Here is a 15,101-nt window from a genome sequence, read left to right on the forward strand (position 1 = left end):
GAAAAAGAAAAAGTTTTCCAGGTGATGGGTGAGCATCTGAGTGTCACAGATCACTGCTTTTTGTGTTTGTGTGGTTTTTATAGTTTTTGGTTTTTTGTTTGTGTTGTTGTTTTGCCCCTAAATCTGGGAAGGTGTGTATGTGTGTGCCCTGAAAAAGCTGACAACCTCTGCTGTCCTATTGGCGCATGGAGTCACAAAGTCTCCACCACTCCTCTCCACGAAGGAGCCAAGGAGACCGTCCGAGGTCGCGAGGAAGAAGACTAAAGTCATCCCCAGAATCCCATGGCGACAAAGTCCCCACCTCTATTCTCCCAACCCCCTTTCCAATGAGCGGCGGCTGCGGAAACTAGAGCCCGCCCTGGGCGGACCCCGCGCGCCTCTATGCTCCTCCCTCCCGTGCCAGCACCGCTCGGGGAGCCAGCACCGAGCTTGGGGTCCCCGCGATGGGGTGCGGGACATTGCTTCTCCTCGTTTCTCTGGTGTGGGTCGCTCTGGGCAGCACCAGGGGCTCTGTGGCGGGTGAGTGGGGCTCGCGGGCTCCCTCGGAGGGGACCACTCCGGGAATTTGCGGGGTGCCAGGCTGCATGCTACCTGGGCTTTTCAGGGGCCGGAGGTGAAGAACTTGGGGGCACCTTTGTCTGGTGCGTGCTGTCCCCAGTTCTGCAGCTGCTGGTTGGACGAGGCTGGACGAGGCCGAGCCTCCTAGAAAGACCTCCTTAGATGAGTCCGGACATGGGGTGGGGGAGCTCCCCAAATCTGCGGGTGAGAGGGAGCTGGGGTGGGCTCAGGGACGCAGCGGGCGCCTTTCCTTCTTGGCATCCTCGCACAGGGGAGAAAAGGGGTTTTCTCCACCCCGCGGGCTCCCTCCGAGACTCTTCCCTGCCCCAGGTCCAGGCCCCCTGGGTTCGCTTTCTAGTTCTGGTCTCCCGCAGCAATGTGGCCCCAGGAGACGGCAGGAAGAGGTGCCTGCCTGGACGAAGCGGCCAGCAGAAAGGTGATGGAGTTCGAGGGACCGCTAAGTCGTGGCACTTGTTGATACAACTTACATATAAGCAGATCACAGGGAGGGGGTGAGCCCAATGGGGGTCCTGGGTGGCTGTGAATCACATGGTCCCTGAAGGGGGAAGTCGGTGTCTACTACTTGCTGTTGGAGTGGCCCAGCATTTGTGAAGTTACCTGCTCTGGCAAGTCATATCAATCCCAACGGGCAAGTGCTTCACCAGACAGCAACCTTCCTCTCCTCTCCCCTCCAGGAAGGGAAGTCTGTGTGTGTGTGTGTGTGTGTGTGTGTGTGTGTGTATGTGTGTGTGTGTGTGTGTGTACTCAAACTTGAACTCAGAGCCTTTCCACCCATGCTGGCTCTGTACCACTTGAGCCACACCTCTTCTTTTGGCTTTTTGCTGGTTAATTGGAGACAAGACTCTCTCAGATTTATGTGCTCCAGATAGCTTCAAACTATGATCCTCAGATCCCAGCCTTCTGAGTAGCAGGTGGCTTAAGACCAGGCACCAGCAGGGAAGTCATTTAAATTTATGCAGGCTCTTTTTTCGTTGACCCACTGTTAACCAGAATGGAGGAGTTGTCATTAAACAAGGAACAGTTCATCTTTCACGAGGGATTGTAACCCCTAGGATTTGCTCTGATCCTGTGTGGTGTCTCTGCTGTGACTTACCTCCCCTGCTGTTTCTGAAACAGGATTTGTTACTTGCCCCTTTCTTTCTTTCTTTTTCTTTTCCCTTACTCAGTAGTGATTGTCAACCCTTTCTAGTATGTAGACATCTTTATATCTGTTTTAGAACAGCATGCAATCATTGTACTTGATATATTAGCAAGATAATTTAATATATAAATCCATTACAAATTATTACAGGTACATTATACATCATAGGTATATAGCAAGTAGCTACCTATGGTGGAAATGTAATTTTTGAGACCAGTCTGCAAATAATGCATAGAATCCATCTGCAAGACAAAACACTGTTCAAATTACAACTCACCTAATGGGGGTTAGTCTTGGAGGGTTACAGTCAATCCTAATTGAAATCCATTTGGTAGGATGAACTGGAAGAAGCAATAGGAGTTAATGCTTTTGTTTAACAAGTATGCTGAGTGCTCATGGAATCCCAAAATCTCCCTCTTGTAATGCCTTATTTACCAGCCTCATTGAATAGACAAGAAAATGAGATCTTAAAGAGAGGAAATAGCTTTCTTGAGGATACATTGCCAGCAAGTGGTCCAATCTAAACTCTAACCCAGGTGGCCTGTTGACGGAGCCTGCTCCCATAGTAGTAATTACTGACATCAAATGGTCTCAATCTAATAGTGTTGTCGCAGTTCATTGAGATAGCCTGGCTAGAATGTGCATGATGCTAACATGGTTAACTGTCCAATAATAAACAATATTTCCTGAGTGTAAACTAAGAGATGAAATCTAGACAGCAGCCTTCTGTGGTCCATTTCACTCCCACAATGCTGCAAAACTTGGAAGTAGGACTTGCTGACTCTTCCTTACAAATGGTATGTATCACATGGTTTATGTTTCCTAGGAACTGATGATTAGCTTTTTTTTTTCTGGGACTGTTATGTCAGTATAGCAAATTAAGTATACTCAGGCCTTTCTGTTGTTTCTTTCTATGGACCCTGCATATTAGGCTTGTTGTGTGTATATGTGTGTGTGAGTGTGTGAGATGTTGATGTTGTTGTTATTGTTGTTGTTATGCCAATCCTGAGGCTTAGATGCTGTCCTTTAGCTTTTTTGCTCAAGGCTAGTGTTCTATCACTTGAACCAGAGCTCCATGTCTGGATTTTTGCTAATTAATTGGAGATAAGAGTCTTACAGATATTCCTGCCTGGGCTGGCTTTGATGATCATCAGATCTTAGTCTCCTGAGTAGCTAGGATTACAGACAAGAGCCATCAGTACTCAGCTGAGGTTTGATTTTAATCATTAAATGTTTGAGGTTTATAGACATAAGGACAGGGCTTGATTAAAGCAGACAATATACATCAATCTCGTGCAAATAACTGAAAACTCAGAAATACTTATGTCTAGCTACTAGAGATATTCTTATTTTAAAAAAAGCTTTTTTTAAGGACCAACAATTGAAATCTATTTTAAGATATGTCAGTACATACCTAGGAGTAAATGAGTCAAAATACTGTTGGTATTCACACCACAAGGCTTTGAGACTTAACCAGAGCTGAAGAAAGTTCCAGACTAGCGTGTGTACACTTATGAGTGAGCCCCCATTCTACCAGTTAAACAGGCCTGCATACAGCAAGGCTCCAAGAACAACTCCACAGCATCAGCAAGAACTTGCTTGTAAGGAATGGCACTGGGGAGCTATGTGGATTTGGGGGTGATAGCTCCTCCCTAGTGGAAGAAAGGTCTTCAAAAATGACCGTCAACAGTTGCTTATGGTGAAAACATGCTCCTTGTACCCAAGGAAGCCAGACATTCTCATGGCTCTGCTTCTTGGTCATCTAATGCAGACAAAGTGAAGTGTAACAGGACAAGACAGGCTGCCTGTGGAGAAAAATGCATTCCTGTGACCTGGCTCTGCAATGGCCAGCAAGAGTGTCCCGACGGGAGCGATGAGCAGTGTGGTAAGCACGAGTCAAGGCTGTGGGTGACATTAATCAGGGGGCATTGTGCTCTTCAACTGCTTTGTTAAATGATAGTTCCCTGGTACAACTACTTAAAGATAGTATTAAAAAAAAAAAAGACCATCGCATGAATCTGGCCCTGATTGGCAAGTAGACATTGAGCATTTCAAATGGGAAAATCTGAGCTGCTCTAAAGCCACAAGTTTATAGGCACCAAATGATGTCACAAATGGAAAATTCTGCATCCAGATCTTGGTGATGGGTTATAGGCACAATGCAGGAAAGATCATTTCAAAATGATCTATGGAAACGGTATAGATGAAATATACATGAATTTTGTGTTTACATTTGGGTTTTATTCCCAAGACATCTTATTAATGCAAATATTCCAAACATTTAAAACATCTGGAATCTGAAATACTTCTGATCTCACATAAAGCAGCTTGGTTGTTGCAGGCTATCATTAGGTAGGATAGGGATGTTTCTTCAAATGTTGGTATCACCATTATCATATCAAGATCTTCCATGTAGGCTTAATCATCGGTAGAAATATTATTCAAACTAGACTAATCCAGAGAACAGAAAACATTTGGAGATCCTGGTGCACAGAATTGCTTTTGTATACAATTAACTGGTTAAAGTTTTCATGCTCAAGCTCCAGTACTGGTGCGTGTGCATGCACATGTACATGCACATACACACACACACACACACACATATACTTATAGAAGAAAACCATAAAATCATAAAACTACAAAACTGCAATGGCCATGTGGTGACCATGGGAACCTAAAATTATTTAAATACACCAAATTTAATAAAATAAAATTCTTCTGTCCTGCTGGCCACCTATTTCAAGTACTCAATTGTCACATAGGACTAGTTGCGACCATTGTAGACAGAACAGATATGAAACATTGCCTTTGTCACAGCAGATTGTACTGGATAGTGAGTGGTGCTCTAGACGAATGATGGGGAGCATGCTTTACTGGGCTGCCAGGCGGTCATCCCTTGTAAAGAAGAGGTACTATGGGTTATCATAAGGGGAAGCATGAAAAAGATAATCAAGTCCATGGTTGACTCCAATGACAAGTTGGGGGAAAAATGAGTGCTTTGCTAATTAAAAAAATAAAAGCTACCTGCATCCTGACAAACTCACCTTCCTACCTGCTGTTCTACATTTGCCACTGGCCTTCAGAGCAGGCATGTGGGGGACACGGCCACGCCTGGCAGTGTGATGATGGCAAATGCATTTCCATTGGATGGCTTTGTGATGGCACCAGAGACTGTTTGGATGGTTCTGATGAGGTCAATTGTGGTATGTATGACTTAGTTTTCCTCTTCAGTCACCTCTGTTTATTATCACTATTTGTTAGCACCCACAACACTTGATCAAACAAGGAAGCCATTAGCTGGCCTTGCGCCATGTGCAATAAGACCAGATGTTATACTATCTCTGGCTTTATAAGAGACTTTTAAATTCACTTGTTTTCTTTTTCTTTTCTTTTTTTTTTTCCCAAGCAGATTCAAAATAAGTGATTACTTTACCTTATTAATTCTTAAACACATCTTTGGAGTGGAATCTTAATATACACAATTGAGACCATGTCCCCAGTGGCTTGCATCTCATTTAATTCTTGCTTTTCTATAGACTAAATCCATGAGCAAGCCATACATCATGTGGATACACAGGCTCATGGTCCACTTCTACTTCAACCAGCCACCTTTTCCTGCCTTACAGAGCGATCAACAGCATGTCCATACCCAAAAGTCCAGTGTCCAGGGACGCTTCAGTGTCTGGATGCCTGGGAACTCTGTGATGTCCACCAGGACTATGCAGATGAGTCTGACAAAGCACACTGTCCCCAGAGCCATTGCCCACATGGGCAGTGGCAGTGCAAGAATAAGGTATGTGTCATGGACAACTGGAAATGTGATGGCACTGACCAGTGTGGTGACTCTTCAGATGAGGAGGCCTGTGGTGAGTCCTGCTTCCTCACTTGTTTTCAAGGGCAGGTTGGACTATGTGGGTGGCTTTATGCAACTTGCATTTTAATGTATACGAACAAGATAAAAGCAAGATGCCTCCTAGCAATAGCCAGCACGTAATTATCCATGGAAAAGTACAAAAGTGCTTGAAATGAAACTCTTGAAATGAATGCTTTAAATATTGCCTGAAAAAGCTCCCAGTATAGATGATCTTAGAACACCTAAGTCCCTGTTTATGAAGGAAGCCTAATGGCAGATGACCCATGATCTTGTGTAGTGACTATAGAAAGGGCCAATTACTCCTTCAAGGAGGAGCACCCCCAAGAGCTCGACAAATGCTACCTTTCCCCCCTGGACCCCACATGCTCCATGTACTAGCTTTTCCGACTTCTTCATAAACCACGATCCCACCCAATCTCTTCTAGAGTTAACGTTGTCATACCTTCTATATTCAGATTCCAACATTTTTACAATGAAGTGAAATCCAGTTTCTTAAGAGAGTGCTTTTAGATGACAAGTTATATATTCCATTCCAGTTATAACTATTTAATTCTAGGTCCATCAATGGTTTCAATACAGTCCCAGGTATTTTAACACCTTTGTGATCAAATCTAAAGATCTACTTCCTTGATAAATAGCTTTGAGAAGATACAAGATTCTCTCCTTCATAGATTTCCCCTGAGTTATAGAAATATTACCACTTTACTCACTGAAAAAGTTGTCTGTTGTTATCCTCCCCACAAGTACTAATGAAGACATGCTTAATTCCTGACACAGCTTCCTGTCCAGCCAACACAGTTAGGTGTGATGAAAGCAAATGCATCCTAGAATCTCTGATGTGCAATGGAGAAGCAGACTGTGCAGATGGTACTGATGAGCCCATTTCATGTGGTAAGAAACCAATTACTTAGCTGATGGTGAGAAAACAGGATTGAACAGCTAATGCCTTAGTTATCATAGAGATTGGTTCTTCAAGAAAGTACTCAGACTAAGATTCATACTTTATTATCTTTCAAGAATGGATTCTCTTATATGTTATAACTTTTAGCATTTGGCTGTAGACTTTGAGTGTAAAAAAAACAAAACTTTAAAACTTGAAGGGCCATTCTCATTTTGTAACTTTAGAAAAATATGTGGTTTCTGAAATGCAAATATAAATTTGCATGTCTTCAGGATGCAAATAAAAATTATATATAGAGCCAGCGATGTGCCTTCAAATGTCAGTGGCATTGTTGTCAGAAAAAATTCTATACCGAGGTTTTGGCTTAATCATGTGCAACAGTGTGGCTCAGACTACACTGCCCCTGACCTGCCTTTATAGGAAGCCTTTCTAGGACCACATTGCATGTAATTGTCTTTGTATATGACCAACAATTTCAGCTTTACATGCTCAGAGATTTTATATGACTCTTAAAACCGGTTTACAAATTGAGTACAAAGACAACTACAAGATGTCTAATGAAGAAGTAATACATTTGTTCAAGACAAGATAGAGAATTCTCAAAAGAGTCAATGGAAAAAAAAAAGACTCAGGAAGAACTTTTCTCTAATGAGGAAAGAGGCTACTGAAAAGCAGAACCTTTCTGGCTCTTGCAACACGAATCACTGTTGGCTGGGCTGGGAAAGTGGCTCAGTAGTAGAGTGTTTGCCTTGCATGCATGAGGTCCTGGGTTCGATTCCTGAGCACCGCATAAGCAGAAAAAGCCAGAAGTGAAGCTATGGCTCCAGTGGTAGAGCATTAGCCTTGAGCTGAAGAGCTAAGGGACAGCGTCCAGGTCCAGAGTTCAGGCCCCACGACTGACAAAAAGAAAGAAAGAAAGAATCGCTGTTGGTTTGGCAGGGGAAGGGGAGAGTGGGTATCTCATCTTATCACTTTGTCAGTTTGTTTCCTAGATCAACACCAAGTCTTCCCATATATCTTTTTGGTGAAACCTCGTTAGTAGTGTTAAAAGCTGCCAAAGAAATTTTGTACTTGAAGGAACACAAGTAAAAGATACTAAATGCATGAACCATGGAACAAAATAGAGGTTTTTGAGTCCTCTGTGTAGAGAATTCATTGGGGTGTGGAAATCAGTACCTTATTTCCTGAAGTAAGGAGAAAACACAGCCCTGCTGCAGGAGAGTAATAAAGACACTAGTACTTGAGATTGTCTAAGCTGTTGGCCTGTATGCCACTGCTGGAATTCCTATCATTCCCTTCATAGTTGTCCCTCAGAGCTCCAGGTACCCAGGCCAGCAGGCTAGGTCAAAGGTTATCCATAACAAAGTCATCTGTTCCTCAGCTAGTATAGAAGTAAGCACAGTTCAGATGTTGGTCCTCCATGGTGTTCAATTGTTTTGACTGCTGCCTTGTCTCCACTAGGTAGAAACTGCTCCCTAGTGAATGGGGGCTGCATGGGCCTGTGCAGCGACACTCCCTGGGGAGTCTGGTGTGCCTGTGCTTCAGGGTGGCAATTGCAATCCGATGGGCAGAGTTGTGGAGGTCAGAACTCATTGGTTCCTCTCTCTTCAGATACCTTTTATTGTGATAACATAATATAAATTCTACCATTTTAGCTATGTTTAAGTGTACCATTTGTTAGCCTTAAGTATATTCATAATGTTGTGTAACCATCCTCACTGTGTATTTCTAGACTTTTCCATTGTTGCCAGTAAAGACTGTCTTCCCACAGAATGGTAAGTCTTCACTCCTTTCTCCCGTGTCCCCAGTAAATGCTACAGAATTGTTGTCTTTTGTGATTTTGTAAACTCCAAGTTCTTCATATAAGTAGAATCATACAATGTTTGTCCTTCTGTGTCTGGTTTATGTCAGTAAGCGTATCTTTAGGATATGTCAACATTACCTTTGTTTTTAAGGCAGAATGAAATTCTATTGTGCGTATAGACCACATCTATGGATGAAAGTTTTGGGTTGTTACTGCCTTTGGGCTATTGTGAATAATACTCATAGGAACATTGGTATACAAATACCTGTTTGAATCCCTAGTTTCAATTCACTGGGTGTATTTCAGAAGTAGAAGGACTGTTTTTTGGATAATCATGGAACAATTTTCCATAGTGGCTGCGCCATTTAATACTCCCACCAAATCCTGCCAATGCTTATTTTCATCTTCCTGTGGCAATTGCAGGTCAACTATTGCCGGGTGAGACTGTGTCAGATTTTGCATCCTTCCTTCGTAGGGCTTAAAAAGTTTCTGTCATGGAATAAATAGATTTGTTATTTCATGCCTAAGATCCATGGAATAAGTGTCAGGATAAACTCTAAAATTAGAGTTTGCTGAATGTCCCGAATGTTCCGGCTAGCTGACCTCTAGTTTTGCAGTCCTTATGTTGCATTTAGCTGTCAAATGGGATTATGGTACATACATGGTAAAGAAATTTCACCTATCTTTATCTGTCAGTAATTAGAAAAGGTTTTGGTTCTATCCTGTTGTACTTGTATACAAAAAAATCCAGGGCGGTATTTTAGATGAAAATATGATGAGCAGGACAAAGGATCTTTGTCCTGTTGCCTTGACCTAAAGGGAAGATCAGCTCTCTACCATGAGCCTCAAGGATTATCCCTACTTACTAATGCCCTTTCTTCCTGGTTCCACCTGTAACCCTAGTCACCTGGGAGGACTGTAAGAGAAAAACGGATTTACTAAGAAGCATTAAATTTACAGTAGTTTTTATGTTAATGCTTTATTAAGAGTTTCTATGAGCCTATGTAAAGTTAATTCATTTTAATTGAATTTTAGTAAATCTTAATATCTAAACTTATTTTTTCTAAGCTAAATCAATAATTTAATCTATTACATTTGCTACTTCTTTATCTAAAGCTGGTGATTGTACTCAGATGGATGTAGGTTTTGTACATCCTGCTCCAGAATCCTGAAGCCCCCTACTTCATTTTCTGATCTATGGTAGGACTTGATTGGCCACTGAGTTGGCAGTAGCTCTGCACTGATTATTTTTCAGGAATAAGAGGGCATTATTCTCCTTTGGGATCTTGTAGCTCTGGAAGGAAAAATATGTTCCAGTAAAAACTCTTCAGGAACCATTTTCTTTAATAGTAAAAATAAATAAATCTCCCCTCATTTTGTAACTTACAATCTAAAGAGTCTCTATGATCAGGCTTTGGGAGTCAATTGCATCTTATTAAAGTCTACCAACAATACCTAAGAGCTTTATACCTTTTCTTTCATCTTAGAAGAGATATTCCATGGCACCCAGTGGACTCCACATCCTACCACTGTCATTCTGTAATAATGTCTGTCTGGCTTGGAAAAATTCTAGGAATATTGCTAGGATAACAAAGTCAATATTCTGTACTAGCCAAATACCTTAGGAGCCTATATTTAAGTTTCTGCTAACTTATATTTAATATATATATAAAACTATATATTTACATTCACTATATATAACTATATACTTATATGCACTATATATAACTATATACTTATATGCACTATATATAACTATATATATAACTATATATATATATATATATATATATATATATATCTGACTGACAATTCTCTGTCATCAGACGTAGATGAGTGCTCTGTGGAATACAGTCCATGTGGCCAACTATGTCACAATACACCAGGCTCTTACTCCTGTGACTGTATTCAAGGTTACCAGCTTTATAATGGCACTGACTGTCGAGTTATAGGTAAGTTAAGCAAGTTAAGAAGTCCTACCTCCTGCTTATTCTTAGCCATTATTATAGAGTACAGTGACATATACAATTGGTACTAGAGATGATCCTATTCTTTCTGTACAGGAGCAGTCATAATATTCATTGCCCAAGCTGTAAGTTATAATGTGTCTTAAAATGATGTCCAATGAATGTGCTTAGTGTAGATGTTACGAATAAGTAGATCTGGACAAGGAAAATAGGGTAATATCTTTAGTTAACAGGAAAGATGTGAAAGAAAGAATCATATTAACATGTCACTATTTCCTTCTCTTGCAGATGATGATGTTAAAATTCTTATTGCATCAGAGCAAGAGCTTGGTATCCTGGACCGAAAGACAGGCATCTATGAGACTCTGATACCTATAAAATCAAGGCCTCATTATGTTGCATATGACCTTGAAAGAAGCATTTACTTCTGGGTGGATGAAGTTTTAAATGTGTTTTTCCTTGGGAAGCCAAACTCTGTTCCCCTCTACCCAGGTTAAGAGTCTTAGCTGCTTTAAGCTGTATGTGTTAACCATCTGGCTGTTACCAGTACAAAATATCTGAGATTATCAACTTAAAAAAAAAAAAGGAAAAGTGGTTACGACTTTTGGTGGTTTCAGTCCACAGTCAGTGGCCCTATTTATTCAGGGCCGGTGATGAGATAAGCACATCATAGCATTAGTATTTGGTGGTGGAAGCTTCTCCTGCATAAAAGCCAGGAAGCAAAGAGAAGGAGGAAAAGACTGCTGTCCCATCATTCCAATTAAGGGAAGACCAACAATGACCTAAAATATTCCACTAGGCTTCCCCTCTTAAAAGTTTCTACTAATAGTGTTCCTGTCTGGAGACTGAGATTTTAACACATAGAACTTTAAAGAACATCCCACTTCCAAACTATAACACCGGTCAGACATAATGTAAGAAGCACACTCTGACTCACTTGTCACAAGTATATAAAAACCCCAATTTGATGTAAGACTGGCAGTTTAGCTGCATGGGAACATCATAGAGCATTACCTGTGACTGGAAGGTATATAGTCTCTGGTAGTTCTGTGACCTTGGACAAGTTCTTACTCACTTTGATTGGCCTAGTACTCACTGGGTGAGTGGGGGAATTAAACTAGACAGTGCATATGGTGGGAACAGAGAAATATTGTGGGTACAATTAAGTGGCAGAGCTCATGGCAATTCTCCCATTGACTATTGCCTGAGCTGAGGCTGCAGGCGCTCAGATTCCTTATTTTTTCTTCTGTTCAGGTTCCCTCCTTCCATGCAACTTCTGCATGTTGAAAACACCCTTGCTCATCTCAGGCCTCTCTTCCTTGGGTTCCATTTATCCTACTTTATAACTTGAAATCAGAAAACTTAGAATTGTCAGGTCCAAGTTTCTGCTTCCAAGAGAGAAATAAAAGGAATGCAGGAATGTAATGTTTTCTTCTGTGTCCCCAGAACTTACATCAGTGAACAGTATCTCTTTGGACTGGTTCACGGGACAGTTGTACTGGGCTAGTAGTTCTTCAAGAGGCATCTATGCTGGCTTAAGTGATGGCCGAGGCTACGTCAAAGTCTTGGAAAAGGATGTTGTGCCAGAACAGCTAGTTGTGTTTCCTGAAAAGAAGTAAGTAGACTTTCTTTTGGGGTATATCCAAAATCTTCTCATTTTAAATCATAAATAAAAACTAGATGTCACTTGCTTCCCCAAAATACTTCAAATTGAATTGTATGGAGCCAAACTTTTTCTTACGTATTAAAGCAGAAATCTTTAGCATCATAAGTCATGTAGTGATTTGAAATCCCCATGAGAAAGCTTATTATTCTCAATGGGCTGTTGAGAATAATGTGTGCATGCATGCAAGTGAGCAAGACCCTCTAACACCTTGTTCTCCTGATGGCAGGTACTTGTACTGGGTAAATCAAGGTGAGAAAGGGGTGAGGACTATTGAAGCTGCAGGAATGGATGGCTCCGACAGGAAGGTGCTGGCGGTTGTGACTGCAGAGGAACCGTTAGGACTAACACTTGACCACCTAAATGGCAGACTCTACTGGATCAGTGACTATAAAAAGGTACCCAGATAGGTCTGAAGGAAAAAGTAAATACTGTTTTGGTTGAAAGTTGGTATGACTCTATAGCTAAGTAGCTAATTACAATATTCTTTTATATCTTGCATCAACTCTAAACTACCTTCTGGCTGTGAAAATTGAGAAAAATAAGGTGTAACTACATAATGTTTCTACACAGAGCAGACAAGGTGTAACTACACAGCATTTCTAGGCAATGCAGCTGGGAGACCTGATATGCTTTTCTGACACACTCTATATTAAATCACATTGGCAGTTCCCAGTAGTACAAGTCATGTTCTATGTTATACCTTTAGTATTTACTTAGGTAATTCAGAGGTACTTTTTATACTCAGATTTCTAAGTTTTAATATTGCAGCTCACATTATCACATTTTCAGAAATGCCAAGCTAAAAGACAAGAATGCATAAAATCACAGGCTTGTGAGTCATCCTGCTAGGCCTGAATTTTCCTAGCTGTGATTTTTGTCTGGCTCTGTTGCCTCATTGAGAACCCTTTGTCTTGCCCTCTCTGAAAGTTACAAAATATCAAACTTATAAGGCAGTTGGAGAGTAGAGAGAGAAAGCACTTTATTCAATATCTATATTTGAATTAGTCTCTTTTCCAGCACATCTATACAAGAAGCAATGCAATCTATTGACTTTAGCCTTAGCATCCATGAATCTTCTTATTCACTTGCCTCAAATCGTTTTCAAGTACAGATATTAATCAATGTCCAAGCTATTGGGGGTGGCACGAACATCATCAGTATCTGTAACGTTCTCATGCTCTCACGAGATTTCCTTCAGTCTATAGAGACAGTCAAAGTGGATGGCCATGGGAAGCACACCTTTCCTAAGATCTTCTTGGAATATGAAGCCCCAGTAGGACTGGCCATATTTGAGAACTCTTTCTTCTGGGCAAATAAAACACAGCTGTTTCACACCTCACCCCACAGTCCAAGGGAGAGAGAGGTGTTATTGGTTGCCTCCGTGTCTGCTTTTTCAGTCCTTCACAAGTCCCAGCAGCCTAGGAGTAAGTACAAGCCTTACTTTTAAAATGCTGATGAATCAGAATATGAACCCCTGTAACTGCCTAAGGTGCTACCTCAGTTCCTGGGTACTTGCTCTTTTGTGGAAAGGAAATGAGTTGGATATCTTAGAGTTACATGGAACTTCTAAGTAAGATGAATGTAACAAAAGCAATACCAGGAGACACATCCCAAGTTATGTGCCCTGTGTCTGTCTAGAGCATCAGCCAGATTTTAAGGTTTGAAATACAGATAACCTAGGGCAAGAAACTATTTGCAGAGAAGCTGGGTGGGATAGCTTATTCACTCTCATGTCAACTGACAAAAAAGAAAATTGAAGAAAGTCTGCTACCTTGCGTGGAGAAAGAGGTTAGAATTTTTGTTGTTAATTTGAAATTCCACCTCATGTTTAATTCAGATAATGTGTCTTATGTGGATTTGAAAAACTCATCAGAAAATTTTCCTCTCTGAGGGAACATTCCACTAATACAGGGAGATAGTCATTTTTGTCCTAACTCCAAGGGAGAAGATGCTGTTGCTTGAAGCTTTATTTGGCTCTAGCCTAAGACAGAGAGATAATGGTTATCTGAAAGACAATCAGGAGACCATTAGGATTCAAAGATCAGATCCATAACCAAGAGTCATGAAGTATATTCAGACTTTTCTTAAGGCAAAAAAGGCTTACTTCTTTTTCTTTATTGAGTTTTCAAGTGGCCTGGATAAATAAATCTGAAATATTCTCTAATATGTCTCTATTCAAATTAGGCAGAGACCCAGCATGTGTTCCCGGTTCTTGCAGCCATTTATGCCTCCTATCCCCGGTCCACCCCAAGGGCTATAAGTGTGTTTGTCCAGAGGGACTATTTCTTTTACCTTCTGGCACCTGCAGTGGTAAGTAAACCAGGTAAAATGGGCTGAACTCAAGGAAGCGAAGCCCAGAGTAGTATGATTAAGTGAACAGTGGCATGGAATACATTCATCTTTGTGCAGCTAACATGACCATGCGCAAAGCTCCCTCATCTTCCCAAACTCTGAACCTATTAAGCATGGCCCTCACTTTCTCCCTTTTTTATAGTCCCTGTCAGCTACAATTCTATTTTCTGCCCAAAGGAATCTGTTTGCAAATTTTTTGGTACAAGAAATTCTGTTCTTCAATTTTGTCTTACTTTTGTATTGCTAATGTAAATTCTTCATAATATACATTTACCATATTTTATTTATTTGTATGTTGTTGTGTAATTGTCACTGGTTATTTTTCAATCAGGGAAAAAGTAGTTCATACCACTTAGTCATATGAAGAAAATTTGTAAATTTTTTTGGTACAAGGAATTCTGTTCTTCAATTTTGTCTTATTTTTGTATTGCTAATGTAAATTCTCCATACGCTAGTTTACCTTCAAAAGATTAATGCTACATACATAAACCACTTGAACATCTTTATCCAACATATTTGGCTTTTATCGACACAATATTGAGGTTTTAAAAAGAATAAATTAGTTAAGTGTTTGCATTGCTTTAAATTTTTCTGTGGCACTGGAATTTGAACTCTAAGAGCTTGCTATGTAAGTACACTATCATTTTAGCCATGCCTCAGTTGATGTTTGTGTTCAAACTGTTTTTGTGTGGGTATGACAGTCCTGGAGCTTGAACTCAGGGCCTGGGTATGGTCCCTGAGCTTTTTCACTCAAGGCTAACACTCTACCATTTGAATCACAGCTCTACTTGTGGGTTTTTGTTTTGTTTTGTGTGGT

At 40.8% G+C, this 15,101-nt stretch overlaps 1 protein-coding gene across 1 annotated transcript in view; it reads left to right on the plus strand.

Annotated features, from left to right (window-relative positions):
• Positions 1-409: 409 nt before the first annotated feature.
• LOC138823205 (low-density lipoprotein receptor-related protein 2-like) overlaps positions 410-15,101 on the plus strand; it is a 45,577-nt gene continuing 30,885 nt past the window's right edge. The window contains exons 1-12 of the mRNA XM_070016274.1: positions 410-519; positions 3,492-3,605; positions 4,804-4,923; positions 5,347-5,586; positions 6,372-6,485; positions 7,957-8,076; positions 10,126-10,251; positions 10,555-10,758; positions 11,713-11,881; positions 12,159-12,327; positions 13,131-13,356; positions 14,117-14,242. Coding sequence (XP_069872375.1) covers positions 444-519; positions 3,492-3,605; positions 4,804-4,923; positions 5,347-5,586; positions 6,372-6,485; positions 7,957-8,076; positions 10,126-10,251; positions 10,555-10,758; positions 11,713-11,881; positions 12,159-12,327; positions 13,131-13,356; positions 14,117-14,242 — 1,804 coding nt within the window. The 5' untranslated portion in view covers positions 410-443. The remainder of the gene's footprint in view (positions 520-3,491; positions 3,606-4,803; positions 4,924-5,346; positions 5,587-6,371; positions 6,486-7,956; positions 8,077-10,125; positions 10,252-10,554; positions 10,759-11,712; positions 11,882-12,158; positions 12,328-13,130; positions 13,357-14,116; positions 14,243-15,101) is intronic.

The sequence above is a fragment of the Dipodomys merriami genome, unplaced genomic scaffold, assembly GCF_024711535.1.
Source record: "Dipodomys merriami isolate MVZ:Mamm:240054 unplaced genomic scaffold, mDipMer1.0.p SCAF_12, whole genome shotgun sequence".
Classification (NCBI taxonomy): Eukaryota; Metazoa; Chordata; class Mammalia; order Rodentia; family Heteromyidae; genus Dipodomys; species Dipodomys merriami.